At 44.1% G+C, this 18008-nt stretch overlaps 1 protein-coding gene across 2 annotated transcripts; it reads right to left on the minus strand.

The window, feature by feature from the left end:
• Positions 1-2776: 2776 nt before the first annotated feature.
• On the minus strand, positions 2777-17693 carry LOC143282353 (uncharacterized). 2 transcript variants are annotated; one of them, XM_076587963.1, is made up of 8 exons: positions 17583-17679; positions 15808-15878; positions 14077-14390; positions 12428-12576; positions 9378-9517; positions 6505-6665; positions 6311-6378; positions 2777-3021 (listed from the first exon to the last, which is right to left on the minus strand). In XM_076587963.1, the coding sequence occupies exons 1-8, from the start codon at positions 17667-17669 to the stop codon at positions 2938-2940; spliced, it is 1074 nt and encodes a 357-aa protein (XP_076444078.1). In that variant the 5' UTR covers positions 17670-17679; the 3' UTR covers positions 2777-2937. The 2 variants fall into 2 exon arrangements, with proteins under 2 accessions (XP_076444078.1, XP_076444079.1); XM_076587964.1 differs by lacking the exon at positions 15808-15878 and having other exon boundaries at positions 17583-17693.
• Positions 17694-18008: the final 315 nt, after the last annotated feature.

Here is an 18008-nt window from a genome sequence, read left to right on the forward strand (position 1 = left end):
GTTACCTCTAGGCCATCACTTCTCTGAGCAGAGGGTGAACACTGGGTCAAAAGTCTAGTGCCTAACCGATTTGGTCACTGCACTCCCTAGGTGATGCCTAAAGAAATCCTAATCATCAACTTCACATCACTGTGTATGAACAAAACAAAACATAATCATAATACATCTACACAAGCACATAACGACAGACACACACACCAACCAACATCAACATTTTTGGAACACACACACACACACATGTTGCTTGCCTGTAAGCAACAGACACAAAGACATGCATAAAACATTTCACAACAACAAAAAACTGGTCACTTTGGCCATTTAAATCTTTCTACCCACGTCCTCCCCAAAACTAAAAAGTAAATGACTCAAAGCTAAAGATATCCAAATTATAAAACAAGATATCAAACATAGGAATTCTTTCTTGATTCTGTCACTGACGATCTGTTTAGAAAGGGGTTGGAGGGGGGCGGGGGGCGGGGGTGTGGGGGGAGACCTGTTGATTCTTTGGATATATTTTTCACATCAGCTCCAAGGCCAATACACTCTTAGGCATGTCAAGGTGGTACTTCCTATTGTTTGTATACCCATGCAGATAATCAAAATACATGGCAACATGTTTATTTCACAGGACACCAGTTTACGGATAGGGATTTTGCTTCTGGATGCACATTTCAGCATGATATGTATTTTATGACCCCCGAAAACGGAGTATGGCTGCCTACATGGCGGGGTAAAAACGGTCATACACATAAAAGCCCGCTCGTGTGCATACGAGTGAACGTGGGAGTTGCAGCCCACGAATGCAGAAGAAGAAGAAGAAGTATTTTATGTAGAAGTTAGAAAAACAAGTTGTTGATCAACAATGCGTTTTCAGCGCTTTTTTCCCCAAGGTGGTGGAGGTGGTTGTTCATTGTGTTGTGTTGTGTTGTGTTGTGTTGTGGTGTGTGTGTGTGTGTGTGTGTGTGTGTGTGTGTGTGTTAGTGATGAATTTCCTCCACATTCTCAAATTGACTTGGTTCTAATAGTGAAAAATCTACTATCTCAAAACAGACTCACAAAATTAAACAAGACTTTATGAAAAACATTAATGTATAAGTAACTCATAGCCATTTATGGACAGAAATATCTTCTGTGAAAATTGTTTCCTGAGATTTGAAAATGTTTTCACACATGGAGAGAACCACCAGAGAAGAATCATCAAGGTTAACACTTTGGGAATGTTGTATGTTTCACAGAGAGAAATATATCACAAATTTCCTGACATACATGAAATTCATCAGTTTCATTAACCCAAATGCAACAATCTCATTTTTGCCAGACACATACATGTCATTAGTTTAATCCAATTTAAATGAAACAATCACGAATTTGCCAGACATATATATGTGTCATTAGTTTCATAGGCCCAAATGCAACAATCACATTTTTGCAGAGACATACATGTCATTTGTTTCATAAACCTAAATGAAATAATCACAAATTTGCCAGACATATACATATCATTATTTTCATAAGCCCAAATAAAACACATTTTGCCAGACATATACAAGTCGTTAGTTTCATAAGCCCAAAATAACTGCAACGATCACAAAAGACAGACCGAACTGGGCAGCCCAATGGCACTGGATGTCAGTTTCTCATCAGCGAACAATGCACCATATCAGAACAGGGAGACCAGATCAGTTTAAGATCATCATGGAATGACCATCTAAAAAAAAAAAAGAAAAAAGAAAAAAAAAGTGGTTGCCTGAAAAATATGTTGCACCAAAATCTCTTTTCAGTTTCTGCAATTCATGGCAAGTAAAAAATATCTGGGCTGAAATCAAGCAAGTTTACAATGTCTGAAAACACCAAGATGTTGCAATCATTCATGTTCCAGATAAGGTCAAAGATTAAGGTTAAAGGTCCCTTCCGCTTTTACAGTCATCAGGGCAGTGAATTCACATCCACAGTGTCTATAGTTTGGCATAGAAAGGTGAGGCCCACCCACTAATCTGAAAATACATGGACAGCTCATGCCTTCTTTGAGCCCCTTTGCTAACTGAAGCCAGCGGAAGTGTTCAATCAGCCATTTTGCTTCTATTGTCAGTATAGTGCGAAGTGGTGACTTCATATGTGTAGCTGAGCGCTCAGCTGACTTCACAGCAAGCTTTCACTTGCTCGCGGTGTTAGTTAAGCTGACATTCCTGTGTGTGTGTCTCCACTGCAAGTTTGCGCCATGCGTCACTGCACTGTTTTCCTGTAACAACTTTGGTAGATAACCCTTTGGCAGATTTCAATCAAGACACAACATTTGGCATGTCGTGGGGGAAGCAAAACACGACTGCATCGAAGATACACGGGTTACAGTTCAGAAACTACCACCAGTTAGCAGACGACTTGTCAAAGGACTGACGGCCAGATACGAGAAACAATATAGTGTCCAGTTGGCTTCAGCTTTCATGGCCAACGAGCTATCCGTGTATTTTTAGATCAGTGGGCCCAACCTTCTCCTTCCACCACTTTCACCTTCCCCAAATGAAGTCACCTGCCAAAATTCACTCCAAGGTGGAGTGAGAAAAAAAATAGGTTAAAAATAAAAATAAGATAAAATAAAATAAAAGAGAAGACAAGATTTATAACTTGGAAAAAAAAAGAAAACTTCATAAGATGCTCATTATTCATGTAATTTGAATTATTTCTTTTCTTCTGCTAAAATGAGATGCTAAAAACTATAAAATGAAATAAAAAATTTTTTTTTTTAATCCAAGGGAGGCTGGTGGACTGCCTCAGGTTCCATCATGTCAAGTGATTCACTGTGGAGGAGGTTCCATCATGTCAAGTGATTCACTGTGGAGGGGAAGCATCAACAGAACTGCGACCTGTCCTCTGCATGTGTGTGTGTGTGTGTGTGTGTGTGTGTGTGTGTGCATGTGTGTGTGTACATGCGTGAGCCCATCAGCACAGAATGACCGTGTCCAAGTTCAGCAACTCCTTCCAGTGGCTGACAAGTGAAACAGCTTTGGCCGTCACTATTCCGTCCTGACAACAGAAGAGAAAAAATAAAACACACACACACAGAAATGCTCCAGGCACAGACACAAAATGCATACACCCACATTAACCCTTTCACTGCTGAGCCTCTGTGAAATGAGATTGGTGTGGCATGTGTTGCAAGTGCGGTCACTACTTGCTGAGTGTGCACTTGTCAAATGTGTCATTGATTTTGATGATCAGAAAGTAGAGCTAACCCAAGAGGTTAAAGTCCGAATAAAGAATGTTGACTGATGTCCTGACCCTTAAGCTCTGTCAGTGTTCGAATTTAACTTTTTTTTTTGAGTGCCAGTCGGGCACTCTGGACAAAACATTTGACAGCCCAATTGTGGTTTTGGGTGCCAGCATAATAAAATGAAATAAAATCTTCCTTTGTTTCAATGGTGTGCTACGGAAAGTCTTTCTGTCAGGCGGCTTCATTGTGCATGCGCTGGCGCTTTGATTTGTACTCCTGCAGTTTATTCATTTTTGTCATCCTGAGCTTTCGTCTCTGTTTCGGGAGCTTTTCTTTCATCTCTGTTTCGGGAGCCTTACTTTCGTCTCTGTTTCGGGAGTCTTACTTTTAACATCGAAGATGGGAAACATCATTCGTTGCTAACGCGCCATGAACGTCAACATCTGATCGTGTACGCCCAAAGATGCTGCTCCGCGAAGCAAACTGCAGCAGATGACACTTTACAATTCGATCGACCGCGTTCGAGCTTGCTTTCTTGGTGTGTCTTTTGATCAATTTTATTTCGCCTCAATCAATTTTTTAGTGAGCCAACTTTTCAAAGCATTTTGCACCCAGGCACCCACTAAATTTGAACCCTGTCTGTCTTATCTGCAAGGTGACAGCCCTTCACAGACAACCTGACCTCTAAGCTCTGCCTTATCTGTGAGGTGACAGCCTTTCACTGACATCCTGACCTGAAAGCTCTGTCTTAATTCAGTGAGGTACAGCCCTTCACTGACATCCTGACCTGAAAGCTCTGTCTTAACTCAGTGAGGTGACAGCCCTTCACTGATGTCCTGATCTGTAAGCTCTGTCTTATCTCAGTGAGGTGACAGCCCTTCACTGACATCCTGACCTGTACGCTCTGTCTTATCTCAGTGAGGTGACAGTCCTTCAATGACATCCTGACCCGTAAGCTCTGTCTTATCTCAGTGAGGTGACAGCCCTTCACTGACATCCTGACCTGTAAGCTCTGTCTATCTCAGTGAGGTGACAGCCTTTCACTAACATCCTGACCTGAAAGCTCTGTCTTAACTCAGTGAGGTGACAGCCCTTCAGTGACATCCTGACCTGTACGCTCTGTCTTATCTCAGTGAGGTGACAGCCCTTCAGTGACATCCTGACCTGTACACTCTGTCTTATTTCAGTGAGGTGATAGCCTTTCACTGACATCCTGACCTGTACGCTCTATCTGATCTCAGTGAGGTGACAGCCCTTCACTGACATCCTGACCTGAAAGCTCTGTTTTATGTGTGAGGTGGCAGCCTTTCAGTGACATCCTGACCTGAAAGCTCTGTCTTAACTCAGTGAGGTGACAGCCCTTCAGTGACATCCTGACCTGTACGCTCTGTCTTATCTCAGTGAGGTGACAGCCCTTCACTGACATCCTGACCTGTAAGCTCTGTCTCATCTCAGTGAGGTGACAGCCCTTCACTGACATCCTGACCTGTAAGCTGTCATATCTCAGTGAGGTGACAGCCCTTCACTGACATCCTGACCTGTAAGCTCTGTCTATCTCAATGGGGTGACAGCCCTTCACTGACATCCTGACCTGTAAGCTCTGTCTTATCTGTGAGGTGACAGCCCTTCACTGACATCCTGACCTGTAAGCTCTGTCTATCTCAGTGAGGTGACAGCCCTTCACTGACATCCTGACCTGTAAGATGTCCCATCTCAGTGAGGTGACAGCCCTTCACTGACCAGCATACTTGTAAGCAGCAGTCAATGGGTTAACAACACTAGAAATCCTAACTGCTTCCCTTTCTGTCAGAGATACAGAATAAAAATTCCACATATCACAACATGACAACAGCAGTCTTGATTTTTTCCGATCTCCCAGGTCAAAATATATGCAGACCTATTAGTGCCTGAACCCATTTTGAGTATGTACATACATAAAAGATGAAAAAAAAGGGGGAGCAAATTACAGATCTGATATTCCATGTCAAGTGTTCAGTAGGTCATGGAACCGTGGAAATGCCCGGCATGTACACCCCTGACATCAGAGTAAGATGTTTGCACTGTACTGCGAGGTAACAATGGTGGCACAGGTACAGCATGTGAAGCTGCAAGAAACTGTGGGAGTTGCTGCCTGCGAGTGCAGAAAGAAAGAAATCTCCCTTGCTCCTGATCACACAATGCTGAAAAATCATCGCCACATGGAGATTTTCGTCTTCCCTCTGTGACAAGTTCGAATCCTTGTCTTGCCCGGTCTCCAAAGTTCGACTGGAAAATAACACTGGGCGTCTAGTCAATCAGATGAGGTGATAAATCAAGGTCCCGTGTGCAGCTCACAATTGAAAATAATAAGAACAATACTAAAAAAAAGGAGGAGTTTGTATTATACTCCATGTTTGGTGATACATATACTTACCATGTCAAACTGATGCAAACTAGGCCTATCGGTTTGCTCTGCTTGGCCAAATTTCATGCAGCTAACAGTGAAAAGACAACCCGTCTTGCCCGGTCCGCTCTTAGCCAATCAAACGCCTCTAAAAGCTACAAGCGCTGAATCATTCCTTTGGCCAAGGCTCTCCACACTATCTTGTCAGGTTTACGCTCTGTCTCGTCTTACGCTTTTTTTTTTTTTGGTTATTAAGCATGTTCATTTGGCATTGTTTTGCTGCATGACTATAACTATCACAACACAAATGAAAACAACGGTAATATCACAGTCTTGAAAATCTGACAGCCCAAGATCGAATCCTACACTTGCCACTATTTTCTCCCCCTCCACTACACTCTGTGGTGGTCTGGACGCTAGTCATTCGATCGAGATGACAAACCTGTGCATGCACTTAAGCACATGGCAAGGAACCCACAGCGACAAAAAGGGTTACACGAGGCAAAAATTCTCAAGAATAATTCATTCTAACATAACATGTGGATATGTGCGCGCGACTCAAAGCCTGACGGACCGACGCAGGAAAAGAATGATGCGCATCTAAAGGCAGCTGTCAGTCAGCCTGGTGTGCAAATCACTCTATGTTTGTAAAGCCCATAAAGCATGGTTCCTGACCGAAGACAGGCGCTATATAAGCATCAATAACAATAAGAACTCACCTGGTCATAGGCAGTGACCATCAAGGTGATCCGTGAGTGAAGTCGGTTTTTCAGGTTCACAACTGGGTCTGAAAGAGACAAAAATACTATCCACGCTTAGTACTGGGATATACATGATGAACTGTCGTTGTACTTTATTCATTTCTCTATTTCAAACAACAGAAAAAGACGATCCAACGAACAAACAAACTGACCTGTGAGGCTGAAGGGCAGGGCGAGGGGGGGCAGCCCCCACAGCTTGGGGTCATCATAGCGACGGACGCACGCCCAGTCCACCTGCTGGGTCACGCCCACGTCCAACAGGTAGGCTCCTCCCCCCGGCCTGGTGTGGGCCTGTCCCCGCCACAGGCAGGCTCTGCACCACGTGTGGACACAACACAGTGTGAATGGAATGGAATGGAATAGAACAGAATAGAACAGAATAGAAAGAATAGAATGGAATAGAACCGAACAGAATAGAATGGAATAGAAAGAACAGAATGGAAAGAACAGAACAGAACAGAAAGAATACGATGGAACAGAACAGAACAGAACGGAATAGAATGCAACAGAACAGAACAGAAAGAATAAAATGGAACAGAACAGAATACAATTACATAATAGGATAGGATAGAATAACACAGAATTGAATAGAAAAAAAACAGAACAGAACAGAAAGAACAGAACAGAATGGAATAGAAATAATAAAATAGAACAGAACAGAATGGAATAGAACAGAACAGAACAGAAAGGAAAGAATAGAACAGAACTGAAAGAACAGAATAGAAAGAACAGTATAGAAAAAAATAGAACAGAATGAAATAGAACAGAACAGAAACAACAGAATAAAATAGAACAGAACAGAACAGAACATGCCTTTATTACCAAGTTTACTGGGTCACAAGGAATAGTGGAGAGAGGGGCTGGGGGGTTGATATTACATAAACAGTACATACATGAATCAGAAATCCAATTCAAACACAGTTTCCAGACAAATCTGGATATATATGTAAGTGCTTGTGCGCACACACACACACACACACACCACATACACATGCGGAAATGACAGGGAATAATGAGTGGAGAAGGAAGAACATATGATAAATAATTTATTTTTCTGCCCTCTCTTTAACCTGGAAGTTGATAACCAGTTCCTGGAGTTATGTTTCAAAGGCGACTAAACAAAAACAACAACAACAAAGTATCAGTTAACAGTCACGCTCACGGCATTATATGCTTATACATATTCATATACATAACAAATTCAATCAAAAACACCCTAATATAAAGTTATAATAATCAACCTCCACATTCCCTTATAATTTCTTGCAGATAGTCATTCTTCATCATTCCGATGAGATGATAAACCGAGGTCCTGTGTGCAGCATGCACGTAGCGCACGTAAAAGAACCCACAGCAACAAAAGGGTTGTTCCTGTCGAAATTCTGTAGAAAAATCCACTTTGATAGGAAAAACAAATAAAACTACACGCAGGAAAAAAAAAAGAAAAAAAAAAGGGTGGCGCTGTAGTGTAGCGATGCGCTCTCCTTGGGGGAGAGCAGCCCGGATTTCACACAGAGAAATCTGTTGAAATAAAAAGAAATACAAATACAAATAATAGCCAAAAGAGAAAAGGAAAAAAAAGAAGAAGAGAGGTTTTAGAGAAAAGAATGTAAGTGACGGGCGCAATAGCCGAGTGGTTAAAGCATTGGACTGTCAATCTGAGGGTCCCGGGTTCAAATCACGGTGACGGTGCCTGGTGGGTAAAGGGTGGAGATTTTTACGATCTCCCAAGTCAACACATGTGCAGACCTGCTAGTGCCTGAACCCCCTTCGTGTGTATATGCAAGCAGAAGATCAAATACGCACGTTAAAGATCCTGTAATCCATGTCAGCGTTCGGTGGGTTATGGAAACAAGAACATACCCAGCATGCACAACCCGAAAACGGAGTATGGCTGCCTACATGGCGGGGTAAAAATGGTCATACACGTAAAAGCCCACTCGTGTGCATATGAGTGAACGCAGAAGAAGAAGATGTAAGTGTGTCTCCTATCTCTCTTCAGTGTGTTCTTATCTAATTCCGTTAAACTCTTCTGTTAACCTCTGGATCTGTTCTGAAAAATGGGATCGAGAGCATGTGAATGCATGTGAGAGTGTGGCACAGTGTGAGCGCCTTGTTTGTGAGTACCTGTGAGTGTGTGCATGCTCAGGTATGTGTGTGTTTGTGAGTGAGTTTGATGATGCGGCAGATATGTCTGCAAGTCATTTTTTTGCTCACGTCCACACAAGAACACTGGACATCATGACGACAGTAATCACAGCCACAGTGTGAGTGTGAGTGAGTGAGTGAGTGAGTGAGTGAGAGAGAGAGAGAGAGAGAGAGAGAGAGAGAGAGAGAGAGAGAGAGTGTGTGTGTGTGTGTGTGTGTGTGTGTGTCAGTGTGAGTGAGTGTGTGTGTGTGTGTGTGTGCACGCATGTCTGTTTGTGCATGTGTGTGTGTAAGTATGAGTGTGTGTGCATGCATGCATGCGCGTGTGTGTGAGTCTGCCAAAAAACCAGTGCCACTTGTGGTCCGCTTTCCGCTGCACAATACATGGACCCTCAAAGTGAGTGTGTGTGCACACGCCCATGCGTGTGTGTGCGGGTGTGCATGTGTGTGCGTGCAAGCATATGTGTGTGTGTGCGTGTGCATGTCTGCCAAAAAAACTGTGCCACTTGTGGTCCGCTTTCTGCTGCACAATACACAGACCCTCAAAGTATGTGTGTGTGTGTGTGTACATGCCCCCGCACAAGTGTGTGCGTACATGCACATGTGTGCATGCATGTGTGTGCATGCGTATGTGTGTGTGCGTGTGCATGTCTGCCAAAAAAACTGTGCCACTTGTGGTCCGCTTTCCGCTGCACAATACACAGACCCTCAAAGTATGTGTGTGTGTGTGTGTGTGTGTGTGTGTGTGTGTGTGTGTGTGTGTGTGTGCGTGCCCCCGTATGTGTGTGTGCGTACATGCACACATGCGTGCGTGCATGCGTATGTGTGTGCGTATGTGTGTGTGTGTGTGTGTGTGTGTGTGTGTCTGCCAAAATACCTGTGCCACTTGTGGTCCGCTCTCCGCCGCACGATACATGGACCCTCAAAGTCCTGACGGAGGGCAACAGGCACAGGGGGCAGGTTTTCTGCAGCGGCACTCATCTCTTCACACACTTCCTGCAGTCTCTCCAAAACATCCTGTGCACAGAACAGTTCAAGCATCTCACAGACTCTTTCGTTTCACAGTGAAGCAGTAATCCACTTTATTTATTTATTTTATTTTTTTTGTAAGTTCAATCTGTTTATGATCTGTGCGTCTAAATAATTCACGTTTACTTTGCGTTTCGTAGTACACTGTCATGAGTCACAAGGATCTGTGACTTTTTCGTTTCATAGTCAAGTACTTATCTATTTTATTTTTGTGTGTGAGCTGAATCTCTTTATTTGGATTTTTTTAATTTTTTTATCACAACAGATTTCTCTGTGTGAAATTCAGGGCTGCTCTCCCCAGGGAGAGCGCATTGCTACACTACACCGCCACCCATTTTTTTCGTATTTTTTCCTGCATGCAGTTTTATTTGTTTTTCCTATCAAAGTGGATTTTTCTGCAGAATTTTGCCAGGAACAATCCTTTTGTTGCCGTGGGTTCTTTTACGTGCGCTAAGTGCATGCTGCACTCGGGACCTCGGTTTATCGTCTCATCGAGATGACTAGCGTCCAGACCACCACTCAAGGTCTAGTGGAGGGGGAGAAAATATTGGCGGCTGAGCCATGATTCGAACCAGCGCGCTCAGATTCTCTCGCTTCCTAGGCGGACGTGTTACCTCTAGGCCATCACTCCACATGATCTGTGCATTAAAAAATGACTTTTATTTTGCGTTTCAGTACACACTGTCATGAGTCTGCCCACACCAGTCTTGGTATGGGGTACACTGCTCAAATCTTTTCCCTTTTCTTCTTCTCATTATCATGCTTATGGTTATTCAGATGATGCACAGAGCCACTCACTTCCAGCAGAAGAAGCCCCATGAACAGACTGTCACTGATGTACACAGGGACTCACTTCACACACACAGACAGCCCCATGAACAGACTCGCTGAGGTACAGAGCGTCTCACTTCACACACAGGCAGCCCCATGAACAGACTGTCATACAGAGCGACTCACCTCACACACAGAGAGAAACTCACCTCACACACAGACAGTGACTCACCTAACGCACAGGCAGCCCCATGAACAGACTGTCATACAGAGCAACTCACTTCACACACAGACAGCCCCATGAACAGACTGTCATACATAGCGACTCACCTCACACACAGACAGCCCCATGAAGAGACTCGCTGAGGTACAGAGCGACTCACCTCACACACACAGGCAATTCCATGAACAGACTGTCGCTGATGTACAGAGCGACTCACTTCACACACACAGACAGCCCCTCACTTCACACACAGACAGCCCCATGAACAGACTGTCGCTGATGTACAGAGCGACTCACTTCACACACACAGACAGCCCCATGAACAGAGCATACACAGTGACTCACTTCACACACAGGCAGCCCCATGAACAGACTGTCTCTGAGGTACAGAGCGACTCACTTCACACACAGGCAGTCCTATGAACAGACTGTCTTACAGAGCGACTCACTTCACACAGAGACAGCCCCATGAACAGAGTGTCACTGATTTACAGAGTTACTCAACACACAGACAGCCCCATGAAACACACAGAGAAACTCACCTCACACACAGACAGTGACTCACCACACACACACAGCAACTCACCTCACGCACAGACAGCCCCATGAACAGACTGGCGTACAGAGTGACTCACCTCACACACACACAGCGAATCATCTCACACACACACAGCGACTCACCTCACACACACACACAACGACTCACCTCACACACACACAGCAACTCACCTCACACACACACAGCAACTCACCTCACACACACACAGCGACTCACCTCACACACACAGCGACTCACCTCACACACACAGCAACTCACCTCACACACACACAGCGACTCACCTCACACACACACAGCGACTCACCTCACACACACAGCAACTCACCTCACACACACACAGCGACTCACCTCACACACACACAGCGACTCACCTCACACACACACAGCGACTCACCACACACACACACACACAGCGACTCACCTCACACACACACAGCAACTCACCTCACACACACAGCGACTCACCTCACACACACAGCAACTCACCTCACACACACACAGCAACTCACCTCACACACACACAGCGACTCACCTCACACACACACAACGAATCACCTCACACACACACACACAGCGACTCACCTCACACACACACAGTGACTCACCTCACACACACACAGCGACTCACCTCACACACACACACACAGCGACTCACCTCTCACACACACAGTCAATCACCTCACACACACACAGCAACTCACCTCTCACACACACAGTCAATCACCTCACACACACACAGCGACTCACCTCACACACACACAGTCAATCACCTCACACACACACAGCGACTCACCTCACACACACACACACACACAGTGAATCACCTCACACACACACACACACAGCGACTCACCTCACACACACACACACACAGTGAATCACCTCACACACACACACACACAGTGAATCACCTCACACACACACAGCGACTCACCTCACACACACACACAGCGACTCACCTCACACACACACACACACAGTGAATCACCTCACACACACACAGCAACTCACCTCACACACACACAGTGAATCACCTCACACACACACAGTGAATCACCTCACACACACACGCGCACACACAGCGACTCACCTCACACACAGTGAATCACCTCACACACAGTGAATCACCTCACACACACACAGTGAATCACCTCACACACACACAGTGAATCACCTCACACACACACACACAGCGACTCACCTCACACACACACAGCGACTCACCTCACACACACACAGTGAATCACCTCACACACACACAGTGAATCACCTCACACACACACACAGTGAATCACCTCACACACACACACACAGCGACTCACCGCACACACACACAGTGACTCACCTCACAGACAGGCGTCCCCATGAACAGACTGTCGCTGACCACGTGGGTCACCACCACCTCCACCTCGTCACCACAGAACACAGGGAGCTCTGCAGTCTGCAGCAGTTCCCTCACCCTCACACGCTGCTCTGCCAAGTCCTGAAGCACACCTGACAAAAAAACAACAAAAAATCACCCTCCTTGAAAAAAATATAACAGCCTGCCTGAAAAAACCAAAAACCAAAAAAAAAACTGCCTTAAAAACATAAAACCATCCTAAAAAAAAAACCCCATCCCAAAACCTGCTTGAAAAAACAAAAAAACCTGTCTAAAAAACAACCAATATTCTGCCTGAAAAAACAACAACAAACAAATAACCTGCCTGAAAAAAAGAAATAACTTGTCTGAAAAACAGAAACCTGCCTTGAAAAACAAATAACCTGACTGGAATTAAAAAAAAAAAAACTGCCAGAAAAAAAGCCAAAAAAACCCTGCCCTAAATAAAAAAAAGAAAAAAAAAGAAAAAAGAAAAGCCAACCATCCCTCCCACCCCCCCAAAAAAACAACTACCTGAAAAAATAAAAACCCTGCTGAAGAAATATAAACCCTGTCTGAAAAAATCTACCTGAAAGAACAAAACACCTGGGAAAGAAAATTAAGCGTAAGTAAAACTGGGCTAAAAGCACAGTCACATTCAGGAGCTTAATAAAACAAGGAGATGCCTCTGATGTTGACAATTCAGTTAAATTTTTTAGCACAAGATGAAAAGAAAACGAAAACAACTGATCTGAATGCAATCATACATAAAAAAAAAAAAAAAATAAAAAAAAGAACGCCCAGTTATCAAGTCCAAAACAGATGGAAACATATCCAAGGCTTTCTTGAAAAAAAAACCTACGTGAATGAACCAGCAACACAGAAAATAAGAAAGAAAAAAACATGACAGAAAGGAAAAAAAAAGAAAAAAAAGAAGAAAAAAATCCGGAAACTAAGAGAACGATAGAAAAGAGGAAATTTCTCCAGCACAAAATTTCCAGAAGGTCGGGTACTGTTTATACTGAAAGAGGCAGGCGGTAGAATGATCAAGATGCTTATCTGCCAATACAGCGTCCACAAGGGACGATCAACTGAGGTCCCATGAGCGACACACACTTGGTGTACTGAAAAAGAACCCATAGTGACGGGCGCAATAGCCGAGTGGTTAAAGCGTTGGACTTTCAATCTGAGGGTCCCGGGTTCGAATCACGGTGACGGCGCCTGGTGGGTAAACGGTGGAGATTTTTCCGATCTCCCAGGTCAACATATGTGCAGACCTGCTAGTGCCTGAACCCCCTTCGTGTGTATATGCAAGCAGAAGATCAAATACGCGCGTTAAAGATCCTGTAATCCATGTCAGCGTTCGGTGGGTTATGGAAACAAGAACATACCCAGCATGCACACCCCCGAAAACGGAGTATGGCTGCCTACATGGCGGGGTAAAAACGGTCATACACGTAAAAGCCCACTCGTGTGCATACAAGTGAACGCAGAAGAAGAAGAACCCATAGCAACACAAGTGTTGTTCTCTGGCAAAAATCAGGAGAAGAAATCCACTCTGATAGGCACACAAAAATATATACACGCACTCGAGGCCTTAGCATGCTGGGTCACGCTACTGGTCAGGCACCTACCAAGCAGATGTGGTGCAGTGTAGATGGATTTATCTGCATGCGGTGACGCCTCCTTTAGAAGCTGAAGCTGAAAGGATCCCCGGCATCCCGCTCTGGGAGAATCCACCGTTGCCAGACTCTCACCAGTGACGTTGAGGTGCTTCACATGATTCGGGCCCACAGGGTTGACCCCCAGAACCTGTGCTCTCAGGCTGGGCAGGAAGTACGGCACGTCCACCTTCATCCTCAGCCCACACACCTTCCTCTGGTTCATCTCGCCCACAGCCCTCCGCACACTCTCCACATCGGGCAGCTCCATGTGGGCCTTCACCATTCTGTACACACAAACACGTCACTCTGTGTAGGCCTAAACCATTCTGTACACATAATTATGTCACTCTGTGTAGGCCTAAACCATTCTGCACACACAAACACGTCCCTCTGTGTAGGCCTAAACCATTCTGTACACACACACACGTCACTCTGTGTAGGCCTAAACCATTCTGTACACACACATACATCACTGTGTAGGCCTAAACCATTCTGTACACACAAACAAGTCACCCTGTGCAGGCCTAAACCATTCTGTACACACAAACAAGTCACTCTGTGTAGGCCTAAACCATTCTGTACACACACACACGTCACTCTGTGTAGGCCTAAACCATTCTGTACACATAATTATGTCACTCTGTGTAGACCTAAACCATTCTGCACACACACACACATCACTCTGTGTAGGCCTAAACCATTCTGTACACACACACACATCACTCTGTGTAGGCCTAAACCATTCTGTACACACACACACATCACTCTGTGTAGGCCTAAACCATTCTGTACACACACACACACACACATCACTCTGTGTAGGCCTAAACCATTCTGTACACACACACACATCACTCTGTGTAGGCCCAAACCATTCTGTACACACACACATCACTCTGTGTAGGCCTAAACCATTCTGTACACACACACACATCACTCTGTGTAGGCCTAAACCATTCTGTACACACACACACACACATCACTCTGTGTAGGCCTAAACCATTCTGTACACACACACACACATCACTCTGTGTAGGCCTAAACCATTCTGTACACACACACACATCACTCTGTGTAGGCCTAAACCATTCTGTACACACAAACACGTCCCTCTGTGTAGGCCTAAACCATTCTGTACACACACACACGTCACTCTGTGTAGGCCTAAACCATTCTGTACACACATACATCACTGTGTAGGCCTAAACCATTCTGCACACACACATGTCACTCTGTGTAGGCCTAAACCATTCTGTACATACACACACACACACAACACTCTGTGTAGGCCTAAACCATTCTGTACACACAAACACATCACTCTGTGTAGGCCTAAACCATTCTGTACACACAAACACGTCTCTCTGTGTAGGCCTAAACCATTCTGTACACACACACACACACACACACACACAGATATTCCCTTCATGTGCACACACATGCAGAAGATCAAACACACTTGATAAAGATCCCATAACTCATGCCAGTGTTAAGTGCGTAATAGAAATAAGTACATTCACAGAAATGCACATCCCGGAAAACAAAGTATGGCTACCAATGCAGCAGGATAAAAAAAACAATTATACATGAAACAGCCCACTCGTTGATACAAGTAAACATGGAAGTTTGCAGCCAATAAACGCAGAAAAAAACAACCAGAAAAATGAAAGGAGGAGAGAAAGAGGAACAGACATGACTCACTCTTTAGAAGTGCATTCCATCAAGCAGACTGTGATGGGATTGTAGTCAGCAAACAACTGGGACAGCTGTTCCTATAGATTGTACACACTAACACATTGTATCTCACACCTGGAGGTCAAGATTCTGAACATTAACACATTGTATCTATTGCCTTCATTGAGATTCTCTTGAGGTCACAATTAATGACACATTTTATCTCTCACCTGTGGGTCAAGATCAGTAAAAAAAAAAAAAAAAAAAAGAAAAAAAGAGCACGTTGTATCTCATACCAGTGTTCCAATACTAAACAATTACATATTGAATATTGTACCACCCCCGAAAGCGGAGTATGGCTGCCTATATGGCGGGGTCAAAACGGTCATACACATAAAAGCCCACTCGTGTGCACAAAAGTGAACATGGGAGTTGCAGCCCACGAACGCAGAAGAAGAAGAATATTGTACCAGTGTTCAGATTTTACACAATCACATATTGTATCTGAAAACAGTGTTCAGATTCTGAACAATAACACACTGTATCTTGTACGAATGTTAAGATTCTTAATGATAAAACATTGTATCTTGTACTGGTCAGCGTAAAGATTTTAATCAATAACACATTGTATCTTCTGCCAGTGTCCAGATTCAAAACGATAACACATTGTATCTTGTACCAGTGTTCAGATTCTAAACGATAACATATTGTATCTGTGCAACGTGGAATATACACTTAAATATTCACGGAGGTTCAGATTTATGTTTTTAAGACCTATGGGTGTGAGATAGTAATGTCTTACTGGTGACTGTTAGTCCATACAACTTGTGTGCACAGTAGTAATCTTTTATTCACATTATTGGTGGAGCTGAATGTCAACTGTTTCTCGTTTCATAATGAATGTCAAGTGCGTTTCACTGACTGGGCAGAAAAGGGCCTTTTATGAATGGAAGAAAAGATGTGTTGAATGAGGACTGTATCATGTTGGTTGTGACGAACAAAAGAAAATTCTTTGCAAGGAAAAAAAGAAAGAAAGAAAAATGAAACCAAGACAACACAGTCCAATACACCATGCACCATTGCACAACTTACCTCTGTGGTGATTAAATCTTTTCTTTTTTTTTCTTTTCTCTTTTCTTTTCTCCTTTATGTGTCATGAAATAGAAATTACACCCTGACAACTGTCACTGAAGTGCACTGCGATTCATGTGTTAATGGTGAAATTGTTCTGCAGTGATAATATGTGAAATGTGCAAAATGGAAATGTTCACTCACTCCATGCAACGTACCACTTGTGGCTCGAAGAGGCTCTTATTCATTTCATTATTCACACTAATGGGATTGTGGAAAAAACACTTCTTTTTTCATGAACAGTGTAGACTTCACTTGTTTTCAATTTCTTTCGCCCTCAAGTTTTGCATCATGAAAATAGATCTTGTTTTACCTCCTGCTGCAAATAAACTTAAATGCAAGAGCTTTGTAACCATGTGCTCTATTCATTCAAGGTCTCAACAATCATATGTCCAAATTTCATAAACCTGTCTTTTGTCGTTATTTTTACTGATTCATTTCTTAAAAATTATATAAATGCCTGGTATAAAGAGGAATGTGCGTTCATAAATTGCCCAGTATGGAGTGAGTTAATGATGAAAATATTGTTTCAATACAAGAAAACATAACCTTTGATGCACACACACACACTGACACATACACGTGCGTGAGCACTCACTCACTCACCCTCACTTTCATGCAAGGAGGAAAAAAAGAAAAGAAAAAAAAACGAAAAGAAAACAAAAGGTTACCTCTGTGGTGGACCTGAGGAAGTTGGTGATGAAGATGCAGGGGACCTCCACACCTGTCTGCTTCACCCTCATCTCCACAGGGGACATCTGGGGCACCTGCTCCTGCTCCCCACGCCCTCCCCCACGCCCCTCCTCCATCCCCTGCCCCAAATGGCCACCCTCCCGCACAACACCCTCCTCCTCCCGGTCCCCCCACCATGCTCCTTCCCTGTAGGGCTGTACTTTCAGGAAGCCGCTGTTCAGGTGTGCGCGGTTTTCAGTCCCGTGTGGTGGTGTCTCTGAACGGGACGTTTCTCGCAGGAACGTGCTCTTGATGACAGAGCACCCCCATCTGGTTTCTGACGTCTCCCTGCTTGACGCCTGGTAGATGTACTCTTCCTGTGTGTGCACCGCGCCTCCAGCAGACACGTGACTGTGGGGGTGCTG

This window comes from Babylonia areolata, chromosome 5 (genome assembly GCF_041734735.1).
Source record: "Babylonia areolata isolate BAREFJ2019XMU chromosome 5, ASM4173473v1, whole genome shotgun sequence".
Lineage (NCBI taxonomy): Eukaryota > Metazoa > Mollusca > Gastropoda > Neogastropoda > Buccinidae > Babylonia > Babylonia areolata.